Source organism: Panthera pardus, unplaced genomic scaffold (genome assembly GCF_024362965.1).
Source record: "Panthera pardus isolate Hobbes unplaced genomic scaffold, ASM2436296v1 HiC_scaffold_6, whole genome shotgun sequence".
Classification (NCBI taxonomy): domain Eukaryota; kingdom Metazoa; phylum Chordata; class Mammalia; order Carnivora; family Felidae; genus Panthera; species Panthera pardus.
Window position 1 is genome coordinate 47,268,689 of NW_026526991.1, and position 23,896 is coordinate 47,292,584.

The 23,896-nt window shown below is 37.2% G+C and overlaps 1 protein-coding gene across 6 annotated transcripts in view; it reads right to left on the reverse strand.

Moving 5' to 3' along the window:
- The window catches only part of RAB3IP (RAB3A interacting protein), a 146,015-nt gene that overhangs the window by 18,506 nt on the left and 103,613 nt on the right, over window positions 1–23,896 (reverse strand). For 5 of the 6 annotated variants that reach the window (XM_019455076.2, XM_019455077.2, XM_019455079.2 and 2 more), the window contains exons 2-3: window positions 11,472–11,747; window positions 10,491–10,749 (exon numbers count right to left, since the gene is read on the reverse strand). In XM_019455076.2, coding sequence (XP_019310621.1) covers window positions 10,491–10,749; window positions 11,472–11,722 — 510 coding nt within the window. In that variant the 5' untranslated portion in view covers window positions 11,723–11,747. Of the gene's footprint in view, window positions 1–10,490; window positions 10,750–11,471; window positions 11,748–23,896 lie in introns of those variants that run through there. The other variant, XM_019455080.2, reaches the window with a different exon arrangement.

Consider the following 23,896-nt stretch of genomic DNA (forward strand, 5'->3'; position numbering starts at 1 on the left):
TGCAATTTTATATGCTGTCCTAAATTAATCTTTCAAATTTAGGGCTAAAAAAAATCCCACCTTCCTATATATTGGTCACAATTACACTAATGAAATCATGGATTTGTTGTGTTGTAATTGTGGTGGCAGCATAGAATCCCCCAAGGGCAACTCCTGAAAATTAAATATACCAACTGAAAGGTCAGAAGAACCCAATGAGTACACCTTCAACAAAACTACGGAAGGAAATCCCCACAAATCTTAGACTGTGTGAGAACGTGGCTACACTACCAACACCAAAGAATCAGCAGCTATGTGGAAGGGGCAGCAGGAAGTGGAAGTGACTACAGAGGTATCGTTATGAAGCCTCAGAACCCAAAAATCATTACAAATACCCCAAAGGAGAGGACTCAGCCTCTCTGAAAACTGGGAGAACAAGTATGAGAACAAATGGAGAAAAAGGAAAAGGTTTTCACAGGCTCCAAGTTGCAGGTGGAATGCAAAAATGTGTATGTAGTCCTGACACAGCAAACAGTGCTGTAATGCCCTAAACTCTGAGGAATCACGCAGCATCATTCAGCTGATCAGGAATGATTCCTGATCAGGAATCATTCAGCAAAGAGACCCTTCTAGTACAAAGCCCACCCAAAGGGAAAAACTCTTGGAATCTGAAACCAAACTGCAGGACAGGAATAATGGACATAGAGAGAAAGAAGGCTAAGATATCAAAGGAGAAAGAGGGTGGCAAGGTTCCAAAGGATCACAGAAAGTAGTGTAAGAAAAAATAATTATCTTTTCTTATATTTCTACTAGAAATATAATTTTTAGAGATAATGTTAAGCCTGTAAAGTTTGCAGAGGCACTGGGCTAGAGGAGAAAACCTTCCTGAACAAGGTTTACCTCTGAAAGACAGAAGTGGTGACACAGATACACCAATAACACAGAAGGGAAAGCTCTTGAACATGAAACTCCTTGGTTTATCCTCCTCCTTCACAGGAACCTCCTCCTAACAGTCCAGGAAAATCCAATTCATTTAAATATGAAAAACAAACACAAATATGTGAAGTTACCATTATAAAAAAGTTAAACACAATCCAAGTCACCTATAAGGTAATCAGATTGGTATTAAAATGCCAACAGCAGTTTATTCTAGAAAACACCAGAATAACATTTTTTAAAAACATTTAACTTTATTTTTGAGAGAGTGCAGGTAGGAGAGGAGCAGGGAGAGGGGAACAGAGGATCAGAAGCAGGCTCTGTGCTGACAGCAGAGAGCCAGATGTGAGGCTCGAACTCCCGAACCATGAGATCATGACCTGGGCCGAAGTTGGACACTCAACTGACTGAGCCACCCAAGTACCCCCAGAATAACATTTTTAAGATAGTCAAGGGAAACACTGTGAAATGAGAATTTTATATTTAGCCAAAGTATAAAGTCAGAGACAAAGAGTTATAAACCTGCAAAACTTCAGAGAATCTCTCTCCTATGAGTGACTGAGTGACCAAGTAAAGAATGAGATTCAGATAATCCAGAAGAAGCTGGAGAAGCTTTAACGCTAAGGACTGAGGGTGAGAAGCAAACATATTTAACTGTAGAACTACAATTAAAAGATGACGATATCAAGAGAACGAAAAGACAAGCCTGGGAGAAAATTTCTGCAAAAGACATACCTGATAAGAGACTATTATCAAAAATATAGAAATTCTTAAAACTCAACAGTAAGAAAACAAACAACCGGATTAAAAAATGGGCAAAATACCTGAAGAGACAATTCAACAAAGAAGATATAAAGAAGGCAAATAAGCATATGAAAAGATATTCTGTATTATAGGTCATCACGAAATGCAAATTAAAACAACAATGATATCATCACACACCTATCAAGAGTGTCCAAAATCCAGAACACTGACAATACCAAATGCTGACAAGAACGGGAAGCAACAGGCTCTCCCATACATTGGGAATTTAGCATGGCTCAGCTAGGTTAAAAGACAGTTTGGCTGCTTTTTATAAAATTAAACACACTCTTACCATATGATCCAGCAACTGCACTCCTTAGTATTTACCCAAAGGAGTTGGGAACAGATTTACACAAAAACCTGTACACAGATGTTTATACATTCCTAATTGCCAAAACTTGGAAACAACCCAAATGTCCTTCAGTAGGTGAATGAATAAACTGTGGTACGTTGAGATAATGGAATATTACTCAGCATTAAAAGGAAATGAGCTACCAAGCCATGAAAAGACATGGAGGCAAATAAATGCGTATTATTAAATAAAAGCATCTAATCTGAAAAGGCTACATACTCTGATTCCAACTATGACATTCTGGAGAAGGTAAAACTGTGGAGACCATAAAAACATCAATCATTGCCAGAATTTGGGGGTAGGGAGGAATAAACAGGTTTAGAGGATTTTCAGGGCAGTGAAACTATTCTGGGTAATATTACAACTGTCAATACATGTCACTACACACTTGTCAAAATCCACAGAATACAGAACACCAAGGAAACCCTAATATAAATTCTGGATTTGGGGGGATAGTGATATGCCAATATAGGGTCATTGATTATAATAAATGTATCATCCTGAGGTGGGATTGGATAGTGCTGAGGGACCATGCAGGTGTATGGGAACTCTGTATTTCTCTCTCAATTTTAGGTGAACCTAAAACCGCTCTAAAAAAATTAAGTCTGTTTTTTAAAAAGGGATAGAGCTGACAAAACAGCTACTTAAATGTGATGAGCTTTAGGAATATAAAAATAACAAACATTGAGGCACCTGGGTGGCTCAGTCAGTTGAGCATCTGACTTCAGATCTCGCAGTTTGTGGGTTCGAGCCCGGCATCAGGCTCTGTGCTGATAGCTCAGAGCCTGGAGCCTGATTCTGATTCTGTGGCTCCCTCTCTCTCTGCCCCTCCCCTGCTAGCACCCTGTCTCTCTGTCTCTTAACATAAAAATGTTAAAAACAATTTTTTTAAATAACACACATACACACACACAAATAAGAGAAAGATGAAATTAAAGTCATAAACTTCTCAAATATTCATGGGGAGCAAAGGTATACAACTTGAGACTCACAACTTAACTAGTATAAACCTAAACATATCTAAGAGCAAGATATTAAAACTGAGATAAAACTTTAAAATTCAATGATACAAGAGAAATAAACAGGAACTAGATAATTTCAGTATTGCTTATGGCAGGGAACAAAGGCAGTATCTCAAGAAAGGCTAGGAGATATATACATCTTTGATTAAAGGAAAGTAACAACTAGAACGGAAATCAAACCTTCCAAAACACCAAAAAGGAAGAAGACACGAAGAAAACAGAGCACATAAGGGTCTGCATACACACCCAGGAGACATCTGAAAGCTATGTGACAGAAACCAGCCCAAACGTAACAAATTTATCAATAAACGTGCATGGGCGTAACTCACCTAATTAAAAGAAAATGATTTTCAGATTGGCTTAAAAAAACAAAATTTATCTCTGTACTGTATACATAAGAGACACGCCTAAAACAAAGTGATTCAGACAGATTAAAAAAAAGAATGGGCGAAGTATGCTTTAAAACGTAATACAAATAAAAATAAAATAAGAATCTGAATCTTGATATCAGAATACAGGGCAAAAATCACTGATGACAAAACTTCAGAACGCTGAAGACCACAATGCAAAATGAAAACTTTAAAATACTGCCAAATACAAAAATACAGAAGTAGTCCTAAACAAACAGGAAGGACACACCATGTTTTTGAGTAGAAAGATCTCATAAAGATGCCAATTCTCCCTGAGTTCATTTTTAAATCTGTAACTGCATAAATCTAATGCCAGATTCTTTCAAACTCTAAAATTTCACTATTTTACAATTTCCTATGAAAACTAAGCCAATTTATTCAACATTTCCTACTAGGTGGTCCCTATGGTAATCCCTCAGGATACAAAACCAGCTAAGATACTGCCCCTAGAGAAATTTCCAATCCACTAGAGCAACACACTGTCGTTCATGAAGGCAAAATTCTTGAATAGCTCCCTATCATTTACCAAAGTGGCACGGACCTCACTGTAATACTAAAGGCCCTCTACAACACGTGCTCAATTTCCCTTTCGAGTTATCTCCCTTGATCCATACTCTAGAGTAAAACTGGCCTGATTCACTCGTTTCACTCCCCATCCGAGCCCATCCATCTGGTTTAACCTTTTCCACGTAAATGTCTGACTACTTTCTCTCTATGCCTCAATGTCTATTCTCAGTCCACCTATGTGAAGTTGAATTTGTAATCCGTGTGACTATTTCTCAGAATTTGTACTTTTCATTATCAGAATGTTACACCGTAACATAGTTATTCAAGCTTCCTTCAAGAAACATTAATTTTGTGTTGATTGAATGCTGATTCTTCTGTTAGCATCAGGCATTCATCTAGGTGCTGGGGACACTTAGAAAAGGAGTAAACCCCCATTAATGATTTTCCTGTTCAGCGTAGCAAATCTTTAAACAGATTCACGTGGCTATTTGATAAGGACTATAGTGATGCATACATACCAGAAAAAGTAGGAATTTGCCAAATGCAGAGGAAGAAATAAAAGAGTATGTTTTATAGTAGCTAAAGACGAGGAGGGATAACCACCACAAAAAGATAATGCCAGCAAGTTAGGTTTATGACCTGTCCTGAAAAGCACTGCCTTGGAAATCAGGATTTCCTTTAAAGACAAAGGGAAATTATCTCAAAGGCAAATGGGAAGTCACTGAAAGATTTTAAACAGGATAGCAACAATCAGATCTGCAAATCAAAATGGTAACTTGGAAGTGTAGAGAGGTTAAAAAAAAGACTAGATACAAGAAAAACAGTTCACTGATCACTGGTATACTTTAGCAGCAGATACAAATTTAGAGTGGTAGTACTAAAGAAAAGAAATTTGAGAGATACTCAAACCACAGAACATTAGGACTCTGATCAAGTATATTCCAAACTTAAGACTATTGTATTTAAGATAAACATATAATACATCAAGAAAGAAAAAGTGCTGTCAATGAAACTATGTTTTTTTTTCCACTTGGAATTTTCATTTTACACATATAGGAAGAACCTTTTTAAGCTGACAGAGACAGAGATTTTTATTCTTTTTTTAAATATTTTTCTGTTTCAATGCTATCATAATGAGGTCATTTTGAAGACATTTAAGCCAGTAATTAAGACCAACAAATAAACCCAACTCACAGAGTTCAACTGAATTAATCACAACATGAACAACTACAACCAAGTTCACACACAAGTAGGCAATGATGAGTGTCATGAAGGTTAAAATCGGAAAAAAAAAAAAAATATACAACTCCATATCAGTAAACATGACTGTGTATACATGTCTTTTCTCCCCAGCTAGTAAACACCTTAAAGACAGGGTCAAGTCTAATTTATTTTTGCCCCCTACAGGGCTTTGAACAATGCTGTTAATACTTTGGTTACTCAAGAAATATATCTGTTTATAAAAGAACATAGTACATGTTTATGAACATCCATGGCCACAGTTAGTAGAACCATGCTGAATATGGATTTGATACAGGTACATGTTTTTGAGTGACTTTATCTGGCTGCAAGTCATTCCACTGAATTTTATTTTACAAGTTATTTCACTCTCTTTTAAGGAAGAATAATTAAAAGCTGAAAGTAACACATTATACCAGTGGGTCTCACACTTAGTAAATATAAGAAACAATGAGGGAGTTTATTAAAAATGCATATCCCCAAGCCTCAGCACGATAATATTATTTCAGCAGAATCTGGGACAGAGTCCAGGAAGCAACACTTTATTTTATTTATTTTTAATTTAAATCCAAGTTAACATATAGTGTAATAATTTCAGAAACAGAATTTAGTGATTCATCACTTACATAACCAGTGCTCAGCCCAACAAGTGTCCTCCTTAATGCCTCTCACCCTTCTAGACCTTCCCCCCACCCAATACCCTGCCAGCAATCCTCTGTTTGTTTTTTGTATTTAAGAGTCTCTTATGGTTTGTCTCTGTTTTTTTATCTTATTTGTGCTTCCCTTTCCCTATGTTCATCTGTTTCTTAAATTCCACGAGTGAAATCATATATTTGTCTTTCTCTTGTTTTGCTTAGCATAATACAGTGCACTTTCACATTGTTGCACATGGCAAAATTTCATTCTTTTTGATTGCCACATAGTATTCCCCCACCCACCCACCCACACCTTCTTTATCCGTTCATCAGTCGATGGACACCTGGGCTCTTTCCATATTTTGGCTACTCTTGACAGTGCTGCTATAAATATTAGGGTGCATATGCCCCTAAGAAACAGCTCTCCTGTATCCCTTGGATACATACCTAGTAGTGCAATTGCTGGGTTGCAGCATAGTTCTATTTTCAATTTTTTGAGGAACCTCCATACTGTTTTCTAGAGTGGCTCACCAGTTGGCATTCCCACCAGCAGTGCAAAAGACATCCTCTTTCTCCACATCCTTGCCAATATCTGTTGTTGCCTGAGTTGTCAAGTTTAGCCATTCTGACAGGTGTGAGGTGGTATCTCATTGTGGTTTTGATTTGTATTTCCCTGATGATAAGTGATGTTGAGCATTTTTTCATGTGTCGGCTGACCATCTAGATATCTTCTGTGGTAAACTGTCTATTCGTGTCTTTTGCCCATTTCTTTACTGGATTATTTGTTTTTTAGGTGTTGATTTTGATAAGTTCTTTATAGATTTTGGATACTGGCCCTTTATCTGATATGTTGTTTGCAAATATCTTCTCCCATTCTGTCAGTTGCCTTTTACCTTTGCTGATTATTCCTTTTGCAGAAGTTTCCTTTGCCAAAGCTTTTATCTTTATGAGGCCCCAATAATTCATTTTTGCTTTTGTTTCCCTTGCCTCTGGAGACGTGCCAAGTAAGAAGTTGCTGTAGCTGAGGTCAAAGAGGTTTTTGCCTGCTTTCTCCTCTAGGATTTTGATGGCTTCCTGTCTTATGTTTAGGTCTTTCATCCATTTTAAGTTTATTTTTGTGTATGGTGTAAGAAAGTGGTCCAGGCTCATTCTTCTGCATGTTGCTGTCCAGTTTTCCCAGCACCACTTGCTGAAGAGACTGTCTTTATTCCATTTGATATTCTTTTCCTGCTTTGTCAAAGATTAGTTGCCCATACATTTGTGGGTCCATTTCTGGGTTCTCTATTCTGTTCCATTGATTTATGCGTCTGTTCTTATGCTGGTACCATAGTGTCTTGATGATTACAGCTTTGTAATACAGCTTGAAGTCCGGAATTATGATGCCTTCAGCTTTGGTTTTCTTTTTCAGGATTGCTTTGGCTATTCAGGGTCTTTTCTGATACCATACAAATTTTAGGATTGTTTGTTCTAGCTCTGTGAAGAATGCTGACGTTATTTTGATAGGAATTGCAGTAAATACGTAGATTGCTTTGGTTAGTACCCAAGAAGCAACATTTAAAAAAGGTAAACCAAAGCCCAACTTCTACTTCAGAATTCCATCAAAACTGCTCTTCAGCAATGACCTACAGAAGGCCAAACAAGTGAAGAACTACAGTATCATTTCTGGCATCTCTGTACCTCAAAATCAATGATCACATTAGTATTCCCCCACACATGGTATGGATTTGTTGCTGGGAAGTGGTTGCCCAGTAGGGACTACATTTCCTAGCCCACCACACATCTAAGTATCAGTATGAAATTGGTTTGCAATGGAATGTGAGCAAAAGTTGTGTGTGTCACTTCTAAGTCAAGGCTCTTTAGAAGCCAGTGTGCCTTCTCCAAGATTTCTTTTCCCCTCATCTCACTGGTTAGATATAGATAATAAAATTCCAAAAGATTACAAACATCCAAGACAGAAGAAAAAGGAGCCCTGAATTATTTCATAAAGATCTGCCTAACAACTATGCACATCTATTCCAGAATGGTCAATAAATAAAAGTTAACTTCTTTAAGTTACTAAAATTTAGGGGTTGCTTATAAGCAGCTAGCATGTCCCTAACTAACAAGTGTGTCTATTCATACAATGATGTAACTGCATACATATATATACATTCATTTAATCAACAAAACGTATTGAAAACCAATTATGTGTTCAAAATATAATCATGAGCAAAAAACAATTATAGCACAAAGGTAGGAAAAGAAGAGACAGGCAGTACACTTTTGTAAGGTTCTCACATTGTATGTGAGATAATATAATGTCATTAGAAACTAAACAGGGATAAGTTAATTATGTATACTATAAACCCTAATGCAATCATTGAGTTAGCACAACAAAGATATATACCTAATAAGCCAAAGGAGACAAGATGAAATCAGCAAAAATATGGAATTAATCCAAAAGCAAGCATAAAAGAAGGAAAAAGAAAAAGGAACATATGGAACAAACAGAAAACAAAAACAGTAATGATGGCATATATAAACAAAACCATATTAATAATCACATTAAATGTAAATGGTCTAAACACACCAATTAAAAGGCAAAGATTAACAGAATGGATAAAAAAGCAAAACGATAGCTATATACCACCTGTAAAAAACTCACTTTATAGAAGAAGATAAAAATAGGTTAAAGGTAAAAGAATGGAAAAACAATAACTCTCTGTAGTCTCTTAAAAGAATAATCAGAATAAAGAGAATGGTCGTTGACATAATTTTAATTCACAGGCTGATACAATCAAGAAATATTTTCATATTCAAGACATTTTCAAGACTTAACCTCTAAGTATTAATACTATCTTGTACATTCATAATTCACCATATGTATATGTTCACATGTCATTACTATTTCAATTACCTCAACAGGACCTCTAAATACAGCAAATAAGACTTTAAAAGAAATTCTCAACTGGAGCTAAGAAATTAGCAATCTGTTCTCATCAATAAGTAACCACAACATATTCTCAATGATAGATATATATGCTCAATAGTTCAGCTCTACATAAACTGTGATTGCACTTACTACTGTGTATTAAGACAACAGAGTCTGATCCAGATGGCTTCTGCCAAATACAATCACATATCCCTTCCCTTTGGAAAAAAGATAAAAAGGCTACTGATTTTTCTTTTCGATAAAATATATTTAACCAGAAATGTTTTAAAATATCTGTGTGGCTATTTTAGCTATCAGCCATTCACTGAAGCATTCATAAGGAAGCATGAATGTCAGGCATTGTACTGAATTCTGCTAAGCACTAGGGATACAAACAACAATTTACACTCTTAAGAGACAAATCTGGTAGCAAGAGAGAAGGAATATGTTTGTGAAATGTCATAACATGCTAAAAATTACACATTTAAAATATGCCCTATCTTCTCAAGTTTCTAAATGTGAATTGGCCCATTTGACCTAAGTTGTCAAATTTATATAGGAAGTTGTTCATATTATTCCTTTATTGTATTTTTGATGTCTACAGAATCTGTAGTGATATCCCATTTCATTCCTGCTATTAATAATCTGTGTCTTTGTCAGTCTTGTGAGAGGTTTGTCAATTTCATTATTTTTTAAAGAATCAGCACTTTGTTTCATTCATTTTCTCTAGTTTTTCTGTTGTCAATTTCATTGATTTCTGCTCTTTATTATTTTCTTCCTTCTGCTTGCTCTGCTTTTGCTTTTTCTAGGTTCTTTTTTTATAATTTTTAAAAATGTTTTTATTTATTTTTGAGAGAGAGAGAGAGAGAGAGCGCACACGAGTGGGGGAAGAGCAGGGAGAGAGAGGGAGACAGAATTTGAAGCAGGCTCCAGGCTTTCAGCTGTCAACACAGAGCCCAACATGGGGCTCGAATTCACGAACCGTCAGATCATGACCTGAGCTGAAGTCGGACACTTAACCGACTGAGCCACCCAGGTGCCCCTTTTTTTCTAGGTTCTTAAAGTGAGAGCTTAAGATTGCTGATTTGAGACTTTTTCCTTTTTCTAATTATAAATATTTAGCACTATAAATTTCCCTCTGAAACTTAATTGCAGTCACAGAAAAAGAGCAAGACATAGCCACAAATCTGGGAATAGCAGAAATTTTAAAGATGACCAAATGGGAAACAGAACAAATTACCAAAAAAGGAAAATTCTCCAAGATACAGAAAATATTCAAGCCCAGCTGAATGGCAAAGGGAATTATTACTAAAACAAATCCCCCCCCCCCAAAAAAATGACTTGAACTAAATGACTTCAAGTGAAGGACCATAAAGTCAACCATATACAAGAAGGGGAAAACCCACACATGGAACATAACCCATCAAATCTGTGTTAATATTAATGTAAGACAGGGAGCAGGCAATGTAGTGGTTTCAGATTCTCATTTTTCCAATTAGTAATCTTAGATGAGCTTTTTTACTACTACTCCACCAATTTCAGAGATTCCCAGATGCTGCCCAACAGGAGCTGAGGCTACACATATAAGAAGGTAGGTATAAAACTACAATGATTCCATTTGAGTTGCCCCACTTCATGAGTAAACATTAATTTCAAATACAAAACATGGAAGAATAAAGCATCTTTTCTGCTTACCCTCTGAGCTTTTGCAAGTTCTTCTTTTAATCTTTCATAGCCCTTTTCTCTGACTTCCAAAACAGATGGGCTTCGTAAACGGGACAGACTATCAGTACTCAACCCAAATATATCGTCACTGCCATCACAAGCCTCTGGTATAGTAGCACCCTGTAAAAACTCCCTCTCTGCATTACAGTTGTCCTTTCTCGCAGTTAATTTAGTTAACCCAGCTGTGACTGCAGAGGTAGAACAAGGCGCTGGATCTGTAACATGGATGCTATAAAGGAGAGTTCAGGAAACATCAGCATATGCTCATACAAAACTAGCATAAACACAAAAAGTCTGGAATGGCACTAATATTTAATTAATAGCCTTAGCTTTAAAACTAAGGTAATTTATAAATTATTTATTAATTAAAAAATCAGTCAAAGCTAACACATTTCAAGTCTAATAGCCACATACGGCCAATGGCTAGCACATTTTCATCATCACAAAATTCTATCAGATAGTGCTACTCTAAAACTGGGGTCGGCAAATTAAATGTAGGCTAAATTCAGCCTGCTACCTGTTTTATAAGGCTCACGAACCAAGATTCATTTTTACATTCTCAAATGGTTGGGGGAAAAAAAATCAAAATAAAAATACTTTGTGACATGGGAAAACTATATAAAATTCAAAATTCAGTGTCCATATGTACAGTTTTATTGGATTTTTTTCATTTATGTACTGTCTGTGGCTGCTTTCACATTTTAAAGGCAGAGCTCAATAGCTGCAACAGAGACTGTATGGCCAGCAAAGCCTAAAATATTTACCACCTGGCCCTTTACGTAAAAAGACTGCTGACCCCTGCTCTTCAACATTAACATGTATTGCTCTTTTCATGGACATGCTTTTATTATTTAAATTTTCTAAAATATTAAAACTGAAAATAAGGCAAACAAGCAAGCTGTCATTTGTTTAACATGATACTCCAAAATAAGTATCTTAATGATCTCCTACCTGATACTAGATATTTCTGCACAATTTAAACGTCTGGGGGATGAATACACAGGTTGTGTAGGAAGGTCGGAAACATCTAAGGCATTAGCCTGAATGGGGGCAGAGCACAGAGCTGAAGGATGTGGCCGGTAGATGACACTTGGTGAGGTAGTCTGCTCTTGAGTTCCTGATTCATACACACCAAGAAGGTCTGGAGAAGTAGGTGAAGCAAGGTTTACTTCATGGAAGCCTTCCAAGGGGTCATTAGCCATAGCAAAAGCCTCATCATAAGATAACCTATGTTAAAACAAAAAGCGGAGTTATTTTGATAGTGCCATTTAAAATTATATTAACAAAATAAAACTAAATTAAAATTAAATATATAACTTGTAAAATGTTTTTTTAATGTTTATTTATTTTTGAGAGAGACAGAGCATGCATACAACCAGGGGGTAAAAAGAGAGACACAGTGAGAGAGGGACAGAGAGAAGGACCACACTGCCAGCAGACAGCCCAACACAGGGCTCAAACTCATAAACCATGAGATCATGACCTGAGCCAAAACCAAGAATCAGACGCTTAACTGACTGAGCCACCTAGGCGCCCCTTTATAAAATGTGTTTTTAACAACAGTCCATTATAAAGAATAAACTTCTAATAAAAATATTTAAAAAAACACTATTATCACTTAACATTTATTAAGGGATCTCAGAGCATAAATATTACAAAATACAAACAATCTGATTTGGAATAAACTTGAAAGTTATAGCTAATGTTGTCAAAGTGAGTAATTTAATAAGTAACAATGAGGAATAAATAAAAATTTCTTTGATATTTTTAACTTTTCTATCATATGATATTGGTTAGAGTAAACAGAAGATGCAGTAAAGATATGTGTATGTATGTGTGTGTATATATATAAAGATATATATACGTAAAGATTTATATACATATCTATATATATCTTTATATATATCTATATACATGTATGTATATCTATATACATATCTATATATATCTTTATATATATATACACACACATATATACATATATACTCACACTTAAAATGAGATGTATACACTATACTATATAGTTGACCTTTGAACAACACTGTGGTTGGGGCACCAACTGCTGAAAATCCACATGTAACTTTTAACTCCACAACATCTTAACTACTGTTAGCCTCCTCTTGACCAGAAACCGTAATGATAACATAAACAGTCAATTAACATATATTTTGTACTTATATGTATTATATATTGTGTTCTTACAATAAAGCTAGAGAAAAGAAAATATTAAAACCATAAGGAAAAGAAAATACATTTATAGTACTGTATTGTGTTTATCCAAAAAAAAAAAACCCCACATAAAGTGAACCCGTCCAGTTCAAAGTCATGTTGGTCAAGGATCAACTGATAAATTCAAGTTCAGGTAAGAGCTGCAGAATTTTCATATACCTTTTACCCAGATTATGAAACTGTTAACACTTTGGAACCACTTGAGAATAGGTTTCAGACATGATGCCCATTACTGCTTAATATCTCAATATATGTATCTTAAATGCAAGGACATTTTCCTGTCTAACCACAAAACCATCAAAATCAGGAAATTAACACTGATTGATATTACAATCTATTCAACAGGCCCCAGTCAAATTTCACTGATTGTCCCAATAATGGCTTTATTTATAGATCCAGGATCCAATCTAGGATAATGTGTTGCATTTCTCTAAGCCTTCAATTTCTCCTGGGGTGCCTGGGTGGCACAGCTGGTTAAGCATCAGAGGCTGATTTCTGCTCAGGTCATGATCTCATGGTTCGTGGGATCAAGCCCCACGTCAAGCTCTGTGCTGACAACTCAGAGCCTGCTTGCGATTCTCTCTCTCCCTCACTCTCTGCACCTTCCCTGCTCTCCCTCTCTCTCAAAATAAATAAACATTTAAAAAAATTTAAATTTCTCCTCTGATAGGATGAGAATGAGAATGACAACATTGTCTCCATTCTCCAAGGTGCTGTAAGGATTAATGGGGACAATCCAAATAAAGTACTTAGTGGTGTACTATGTACTTGGTACACAGTATGGCCTCAAAAAACATTTGTTACCATAACTGGCCATTAACAATAACATGTATACTTCTGCATCTACATAATCAAAAAATATTTCATATAACCACTCAATTATATCACAAAGTTTACATTAAAACTAAAAACTGTACCACTCAAATTTTTCACTTGAATGTGAAAGAACTCATAAATCCTTTATTAGTTTTCCACTATCTACAGAATACAGTCCAAACTAAACAGCCTGGAAACCAAGTCTTCTATGATCTGAGCCCAACACCTCTTCCCAATTTTTTCCTTCCTACAATAAAACTTTGATAATCGTGAGTGATACCCTACCAAATTTCTCAAACGCAAGCACCAATATAGTACCTAATTTCTTCATAAAATACAGAAAATTTCATTAAACTGAAAAATTATACTTTTATATCCTTTAAAAAATGTTTGAAACAAGACAAGTAGAAAACAAAAAGGCCGCAGTAAAATTGGCAAAGAAGACAGGTGACCTAATATAATCTCTCGAAAGTGCAATTACAACATGTCACAAACCTTCAAAGATATATACGGACAATGAAAGCTATAGCTATTATATCTGCAACTGCCAAATTTCAAATCCAGTGTTTTCTCTGTTGTAGCAAATAATAATTTTAGTCTTCAAAATGAAACTAATTCTTGTTTTTTCACCCAAAATATTCACTACACCAAATGAAAGGTCCTATTAACAAGGAATTTAAAGTGTTTAATACTTACTATTTTTCATCCAAAAGAATATTTTCATTCCTTATTCATAATACATACATATACCAAACAAACATTAACCCTGAAAATTTCATTTTCATTTGAATACGGTTTACTAATCACACTCACTTTTAAGCAGAAAACAGGTTTTCTCATTAACCTTTCGACATTTTCTGGGTAACCATTTGATACTTTCTTTCAACCATCCCATATACCTTTAATTCATGTCTTTACACCTTGGAAGTTCATGGAATCATAGAATGTGAAAGCATTTGCATTTCTGGAAATGCAACATGGTACAAACCCTATTGAGGAAAATTTGACAATATCTGGCAAAATGACATATTCATTAAACCTATGACCCAACATGCCTACTTTTAGGGCTTTATTCCAAAGATAAACTGGCAAAATAAAAAAGAACAGATAAATACATAAGGCTAGCAACATTAGCAAAAGTCTTGTTACAGCAAAAGACTGAATGAGCTAATAATGTACATGCTCATAATGAAGCACTATGCAGCTGTAAAAAATAAATAATATCTACATACTGCTATGAGGGGATTTTGAGGCTACAGTAACATTAAAAAACAAAATAAATAACTATGCACAGGAAGCTACCTTTTACCTAAAAACGGAGAAAATACAAATTAATTTCTATGTCTATATGACATATAGATGTATTACTATGTATACATACTTATATTTTAAAAGTGGAAGGATAAACCAAAACCTAATAGAAATGGTTATCTATAGGAAGAGGGAGATAATAGGAAGAGGAGATAGGCATGAAAACTAGACTTTTCCAAACGGATTTTGCCTTGTATTTGAATTTGACCTTGGAACCACATAAACAAAAAAACAAGATTAAATTTTAAAAAAGAATCTCTAAAAATAAAACAAATGATTCAGGCTATGTACTGAGATGGTGGCTTACCAACATAGAAAAGAGCTACTGCAAATGATTTTAAAACATTAAAACTATACAGAATATATTCTAAAGATAAAAAATGTGAAAAGAGTTATAAACTATTTTCAGTAATCGTATTAGTAATGTTGATATCCCTATTCTGAAACTATTTTATATAATACCAGGCAAATAAGTTATTATGCTAATGTCATTCAGAATTAAGATTTTCAGCACATGAGAAGAGCTATAAATATAAAATCAAAGAAGCAAAAACTCTGAAGTTCTACATTTGAATCAGAAAAATCAGAAAAAAAATTTCTATTAAAACAAAAATTCCTAAATGTATCCACTAAGGTGGTGTAACAACAGTAACCACTCAGGAGCAATGAGTAATGCCCAGAGTAATACCATTTCCTACAAAAAAAAGAACGAGGGCTCCTCAGAGGAATGGCTGATTTCCAGGCCAAGGGCAGTAACGTACAAAAAGACCCTGGAACATCCTGTTAATCCAGGAAGCAAGAAGCCCATCAAAGACTACTGGAGTGGCATCAAAAGGATTCCCACTCACCAAAGATGAGACAACCTGAACATCAAAAAGATATTATCTGTAAGGAACGAAAACAAAAATATTTTTAAATTTATGAAACTCATGATCATAAATAAAAACAAAATCTCACTGATCCCCTTTGATTGGTGCTAGGGAGCCGATTCATTATTTTGAAAACTGGTAAAATAAAGAATCAGGTACTTACCCTGATTTTCTTGTACATCAGAGAACTAAACAGTTTATGAGAAAACGCTCTTTTTAAAAGAATTCCATTTAATAAATATGAATTTGCAATCCTAATAAAATGGGTCTAGGCATCAATAATGAATAGCTATTAAAGCCATAAGGTAAAAAGCTATGTGGGGAACTTTACAGTTAGTGGATCAGAACAACAGGACCTGAACTCACTGATGACATCTTATCACAAAAAGAAATTAAGACATTATGGGATTATGTGGTGAAGTAAGAAATGGACAGCACCACCATCCATGAAGCATTCTTGCCACCCTCAAAAAAAAGGGGGGGGATCCCAAACAAATCAAGCCTGTAGGTAGGTCTTCACAGAAAAAAAACAAACATGTTAAATAACACCACAGGGACAAAACAGCAAAATCTAGACTTTGGGAAACTCTACTAGGCAAACCACCTGGTTTTTTCAATAAAATAGAAAAAAAAAAAAAGGTAGAAGGAACTTACAAATTTAAAGAGAATTAACAGATATAACTAAATACAATGTGAGGATCTTGTTTGAATTTTTGAATAAAGCCAACTAGAAAACAAAATTATGAGACAAACAAGGAAACTTGAGCACTGGATATTACTGATGTTATGAATTACTGTCAATTTTTAGGGATAATGATATTATGGTTATATAAAAAAAAAATCCTTACCTTTTAGATATATGTACTGAAAATTACTTGGATTTGCTTCAAAATAACCCAGAGGGAGAAGGAGGGAACGGGACTCTGAGCCATCCAACTACCAGTCCCAATCATATAGGATGGTAGGGCAGTTTCTCTCAGAATAGCAGCTAGTATTTTTTGAGCACTCACTAAATATCAAGTGTAGTTCCAGTGCATTTATAAAGACACTGCAGCTTAAGACAGCCAGGACGAAGACCTCCATCTGTTGAACTCCAGACTCCGAGCTCTTAACCACAACATACTACCACCAGTTGAACTGCTTTGCCATTCCAGTGTTAGACTGTTTGAGTAAAAATGTTTCTTATGTTGGAATAAAATCCATCATCCCTGCAACATCCATCTTATTTTTCTGACCTATATACATACTATTTCAGCTATTCTTTCAACAAGTATTTTGAGGGCCTGCTATGTGTCAGGCTCTGGGGAAAGAAGATGAAAAATTGTCTCTGCTCCCAAATAGTCTGAAGAAAGTAGGAGACTGCCAAGTAGAAGCAATGATACAGTGTAATAAATGCCACAGAAGACACAAAGGGTATTAAGAGACCAGAGAGGAGGGGGCAAATGAATCACAAGAAAGACTTCCAGAAAAAGTAAAGCCGAAGAAAAGACCCAAAGAACAAGAAACTAATGAGAAAGATAAAGCTCTTTGAAGGGCTTTTCAGGCATGTCTGAGGTGTGAAAGCAAAGCAGAATAGACTATAAACTGAAACAAAAGTAACGAACATAAAATGCAAGTCTCAAAGAGAGGCAGGTTTGAATTCACTTCCGTCAAATTATTGGGCCAACCCGTGCCTAGGTTTCTCATCTGGAAATCTGTGCCTGGGTTTTCTACCTTATATGCTGAGAAATAAAAGAAACGTACATAACACTTGGGACAGCACCCTTGGGCAGGGCATCTACCTACAAGTTTTCGTTCTGGAGGATACATTTAAACTTTGTTTAAATTCAAGTCACTTCTGAAAAAGATTATTTTAAGATTAAATTCAGTGCCTTTTTCAAGCATGTACAATTTCCATAAAATGTAACTTAGCTAGTAATCAGCCACCAATCACACTGGTCTGAAAATCTTTTGCTCTTTAAAATATATGGAAGCTTAGGGCACCTGGGTCGCTCAGTCAGTTAAGCATCCCACTTCAGTTCAGGTCATGAACTCATGGTTCACGAGTTCCAGTCCCACACTGGGCTCACTGCTGACAGTTCAGAGCCTGCTTGGGATTCTCTCTCTCCCTCTCTCTCTGCCCCTCCCTCGCTTGCAACTAACTCACTCTCTCTCTCTCTCTCTCTCTCTCTCTCTCTCCCTCCCTCCCTCCCTTCCTCCCTCCCTCCCTCCCTCTCCCTCTCTCTCTCTGTCCCTCCCTCCCTCAAAAATAAACATTTAAAGAGGTGCCTGGGTGGCTCAGTCGGTTAAGCAGCCGACTTCGGTTCAGGTCACGATCTCGCAGTTCATGAGTTTGAGCCCAGTGTTGGGCTCTGTGCTGACAGCTCAGAGCCTGGAGGCTGCTTCAGATTCTGTCTCTCCCTCTCTCTCTGCCCCTCTCCCACTCATTCATATTCATTCTCTCTCTCTTCTCTCTCTCTCTCTCCCCTTCTCTATTTATTTTGAGAGGGAGAGAGAGAGAATTCCAAGCAGGCTCCCTACTGTCAGCACAGAGCCCAACCCAGGGCTCAAACCCACGAACAGCAAGATCATGACCTGAGCCAAAACCAAGAGCCAGATACTCAACCAACTTAGCCACCAACACACCCCAAAACAGTTTATTTCTGATTAGCCATATGTATTTCATGTTATTTCTTCTTTTTAGAAGTCAGTATTATCACAGCTAAAACAGCAGCCAATATTTAAAGTTAACTCTGTGTCAGATATTGTTGCTAAAAAGTTCATATGTATTAACGTATTTAATAAATGCCTAGAAAATTTCCAGTAACTTGTCATAAAAATTCTTTTTTCTATTTGGAGTGAATTTTCTAACTGAAAATAAAAAACATCCCTAGAATAACTCAAGAAACTAAGATGAATTGCTGCTACAATATTTTCAATTAAAAACTAAAGCACTTGGATAAAATGGATATACATACACAATTTAAACGAAATCAAGAAACTCAATTTCTATTATAGTCCAAAAGAACAAATAAAATCCATTTTCTCACAAAAAGCATATTCCCCTTATTTGACTTACTTAACAAGAAACAAAAGATTTACCTCTAAGGAAAGAAAACTTTAAGGCTGTAATTTTAATCTTTTTTAGACCAATTTAATATCTGAAAATTAAATAATTTTAATTCTATATTTACTAAAATTCCTCCAAGCTATATGCACCACAGCAGAACAGAAACACCAGTACCTAAAGAAGAAAGTTCAAGTCTTAGCTTTGATCAACCTCTAACTTACACCTGCAAACTTGGGCAGGTGAATTAAACTTCTCTGAGCCCCAATATCTTCATCTATTTAGCGATGGAATTGGAACCAATGATCCTGATTATAAGGTGGTGGGTGAGTGTATCTGTAGGCCAGAAGGAAGACCAGATTCTGACTTTCTGATGGGAAGAATTAACAAGTGTTAATCTAATACTTGCCAAATATCAGCACAAACATCATCAAGAGAAAAAAAAAAAAAAACAACGGTTGTTTTGTTTGGTTTAAAAATATTGTTCGGGGCGCCTGGGTGGTTCAGTCGGTTAAGCGTCCCACTTCGGCTCAGGTCATGATCTCACAGTTCGTGAGTTCAAGCCTCGCGTCAGGCTCTGTGCTGACAGCTCAGAGCCTGGAGCCTGTTTCAGATTCTGTGCCTCCCTCTCTCTCTCTGACGCTCCCCCGTTCATGCTCTGTCTCAAAAATAAATAAACGTTAAAAAAAAAATTTTTTTAGTATTGTTAAATTATAGGCATACTGTTCTAAATGTTCTTCCTCAACAAAGCAAGCATCTATTATATTATACTATATATACTGTATATAACATACAGAAATGCTTACATCTGTATTATTTTCCTCTTTCAACTTACTGAAAGACTGCTGGAGGATGGAAAGCAGGGAGGAAGGTACAGATGCTTTTAGTAATTCCCAAATGACTCAATTCAGCATGAATTATGGAAGAAACAGCCTGTCATTAAAAATTAGATTGCTATCTCAACAGTGTATAACGAATTAAAGTGTTACAAATTCCATCGTCACTTCCTTAAAAACCACCAATATTTAAATTTTATTTATTAAATACATTTATCCATATATAATATTAGTGTATTTAATAAGTTTTTTTTATCAATTGTGTCTATTCTATTTGGAATGGAAGGATGATTGCCAGCTTCAACTCCTCGGGGCAAATCCTGGCACCAAGTTCTAAGAATGGTGCAATGAAATGGGACTAAAGAGAAGGTACACAGCCTGTTGTGAGCCACTAAATGATTACCCTGAGGGCTGGGGGAGGGAAGGAAATGTTTCAGGAGAAGTAAAATATAAGTTATAAGTAATATAAGTTATAAAATGTAAATAAAATATAACATAAAAAATAAAATTTTAAACCCTGTGTAGGAATTCAATAGGTCGACAAGGCAGGGCAATAATACAGGACAGTCAGGGAATAACAGTCTGGCACTAATGAAACTAACAAAGAAGAGAAGGACAGAACATCAGGCTAGAGAGGCAGATATGTGACAGATCATTAAAAGCTTCATTTAACATGGAAAATGCTGCTTGTAGTTTATCCTGGAGAGATGGTCAGATCTACATTTTACCAAGTGTAGATACACTTTGATGTAGTAAAGATTAGTGCAGTTAGTGTAGATTAGAAAAAATAATTCCCAAGGCAATAAGGACTTTAACTAGAGAGAAGAGACTAGAGGCAACTGGTCAAGAGGTTACTGCAACAGGCTAGCCAAGAGATTACAAAGGTCTGATCTAATGTCAATCTCGATACTTTGATATTGGAAGGAATGGAAGTACACACACATATATATACACACACATGAGAAACCTTCAGGACACCGTCATTTGTATTTATATACACATACATGCACATACACATTACACACATACACACCTATACTCTACATGTGTGATACACACAAACACATTATATACATTATTCCAGTTATTCCTCACACCAACCCTTTGAACTGGTTCTTACTTTTTTAGTTTTTTTAATGTTTATTATTATTTTGAGAGAGAGAGAGAGAGAAAGAGCAGTGAAGGGGAAGAGAGAAAGAGGGAGACACAGAATCCGAAGCAGGCTCCGGGCTCTGAGCCATGAGCACAGAGCCCCGATGCGGGGCTCAAACTCAGACTGTGAGATCATGACCTGAGCCGAAGTCGGACACTTAACTGACTGAGCCACCCCGGCGCCCCTCGTATCTTTTTTTTTTTTTTTTTTTTTTTACAGAAAAAGAACTTGAGGCTCAGAGAGAATAATTAATTTCATCCAGATCAAACATGTCAATAAATAACAGCTAGGATTCAATCCTGGTGTGTCTGATTCTGACACCTGACTCCACTACATCCAAGAATCACTTAAAAGATAAAACTGATGGGGGGGAAAGGCTAGATTCAGATAAATGGTAGATCAAGACAGATGCACTCTAGGGCAGGTCTCACCCAACCATAAGTAAGTGAACAATCTAAACAAGAACACAGTTTAATCTTGTACTTACTTTCAGAAAGGGAAAACTAAAGTTTCTCTAATGCACAGCTGCTAAAATAAGCATTTGCTATTGCGATGTGTTCTTTCTATTCTTTCTTCCCACATTCTCTTTGCTATCAACACTTCCTCCTCTATTTTGCTATGTGGGGTTTAAAATACTTATTTAGATAGGGGGTTCCGGAAGATGGCGGCGTAGGAGGACGCGGGGCTCACAGCGCGTCCTGCCGATCACTTAGATTCCACCTACACCTGCCTAAAGAACCCAGAAAACCGCCAGAGGATTAGCAGAAGGGAGTCTCCGGAGTCAAGCGCAGACTAGAGGCCCACGGAAGAGGGTAGGAAGGGCGGCGAGGCGGTGCGCGCTCCACGGACTGGCGGGAGGGAGCCGGGGCGGAGGGGCGGCTCGCCGGCCAAGCAGAGCCCCCGAGTCTGGCTGGCAAAAGCGGAGGGGCCGGACAGACTGTGTTCCGACAGCAAGCGCGACTTAGCGTCTGGGAGGTCATAAGTTAACAGCTCTGCTCGGAAAGCGGGAAGGCTGGAGGACAAAGGGAGGGAGAGCTGCTGAGCCCCCGGACGGCAGAGCTCAGCTTGGCGGGGAACAAAGGCGCCAGCGCCATCTCCCCCGCCCATCCCCCAGCCAAAATCCCAAAGGGAACCAGTTCCTGCCAGAGAACTTGCTCGCTCCGCGCAAACACCCAACTCTGTGCTTCTGCGGAGCCAAACCTCCGGCAGCGGATCTGACTCCCTCCCGCTGCCACAGGGCTCCTCCTGAAGTGGATCACCTAAGGAGAAGCGAGCTAAGCCTGCCCCTCCAGCCCCCGTGCACCTTGCCTACCCACCCCAGCTAATACGCCAGATCCCCAGCAACACAAGCCTGGCAGTGTGCAAGTAGCCCAGACGGGACACGCCACCCCACAGTGAATCCCGCCCCTAGGAGAGGGGAAGAGAAGGCACACACCAGTCTGACTGTGGCCCCAGCAGTGGGCTGGGGGCAGACATCGGGTCGGACTGTGGCCCCGCCCACTAACTCCAGTTATACACCACAGCACAGGGGAAGTGCACTGCAGGTCCTCACCACGCCAGGGACTCTCCAAAATGACCAAACGGAAGAATTCCCCTCAGAAGAATCTCCAGGAAATAACAACAGCTAATGAACTGATCAAAAAGGATTTAAATAATATAACAGAAAGTGAATTTAGAATAATAGTCATAAAATTAATCGCTGGGCTTGAAAACAGTATACAGGACAGCAGAGAATCTCTTGCCACAAAGATCGAGGGACTAAGGAACAGTCACGAGGAGTTGAAAAACGCTTTAAACGAATTGCAAAACAAAATGGAATCCACGATGGCTCGGCTTGAAGAGGCAGAGGAGAGAATAGGTGAACTAGAAGATAAAGTTATGGAGAAAGAGGAAGCTGAAAGAAAGAGAGATAAAAAAATCCAGGAGTATGAGGGGAAAATTAGAGAACTAAGTGATACACTAAAAAAAAATAATATACGCATAATTGGTATCCCAGAGGAGGAAGAGAGAGGGAAGGGTGCTGAAGGGGTACTTGAACAAATTATAGCTGAGAACTTCCCTGAACTGGGGAAGGAAAAAGGCATTGAAATCCAAGAGGCACAGAGAACTCCCTTCAGACGTAACTTGAATCGATCTTCTGTGCGACATATCATAGTGAAACTGGCAAAATACAAGGATAAAGAGAAAATTCTGAAAGCAGCAAGGGATAAACGTGCCCTCACATATAAAGGGAGACCTATAAGACTCATGACTGATCTCTCCTTTGAAACTTGGCAGGCCAGAAAGGCTTGGCACGATATCTACAGTGTGCTAAACAGAAAAAATATGCAGCCGAGAATCCTTTATCCAGCAAGTCTGTCATTTAGAATAGAAGGAGAGATAAAGGTCTTCCCAAACAAACAAAAACTGAAGGAATTTGTCACCACGAAACCAGCCCTACAAGAGATCCTAAGGGGGATCCTGTGAGACAAAGTACCAGAGACATCACTACAAGCATAAAACATACAGACATCACAATGACTCTAAACCCATATCTTTCTATAATAACACTGAATGTAAATGGATTAAATGCGCCAACTAAAAGACATAGGGTATCAGAATGGATAAAAAAACAAGACCCATCTATTTGCTGTCTACAAGAGACTCATTTTAGATCTGAGGACACCTTTAGATTGAGAGTGAGGGGATGGAGAACTATTTATCACGCTCCTGGAAGCCAAAAGAAAGCTGGAGTAGCCATACTTATATCAGACAAACTAGACTTTAAATTAAAGGCTGTAACAAGAGATGAAGAAGGGCATTATATAATAATCACAGGGTCTATCCACCAGGAAGAGCTAACTATTATAAATGTCTATGCGCCAAATACCCGAGACCCCAGATATATAAAACAATTACTCATAAACATAAGCAACCTTATTGATAAGAATGTGGTCATTGCAGGGGACTTTAACACCCCACTTACAGAAATGGATAGATCATCTAGACACACAGTCAATAAAGAAACAAGGGCCCTGAATGATACATTGGATCAGATGGACTTGACAGATATATTTAGAACTCTGCATCCCAAAGCAACAGAATATACTTTCTTCTCGAGTGCACATGGAACATTC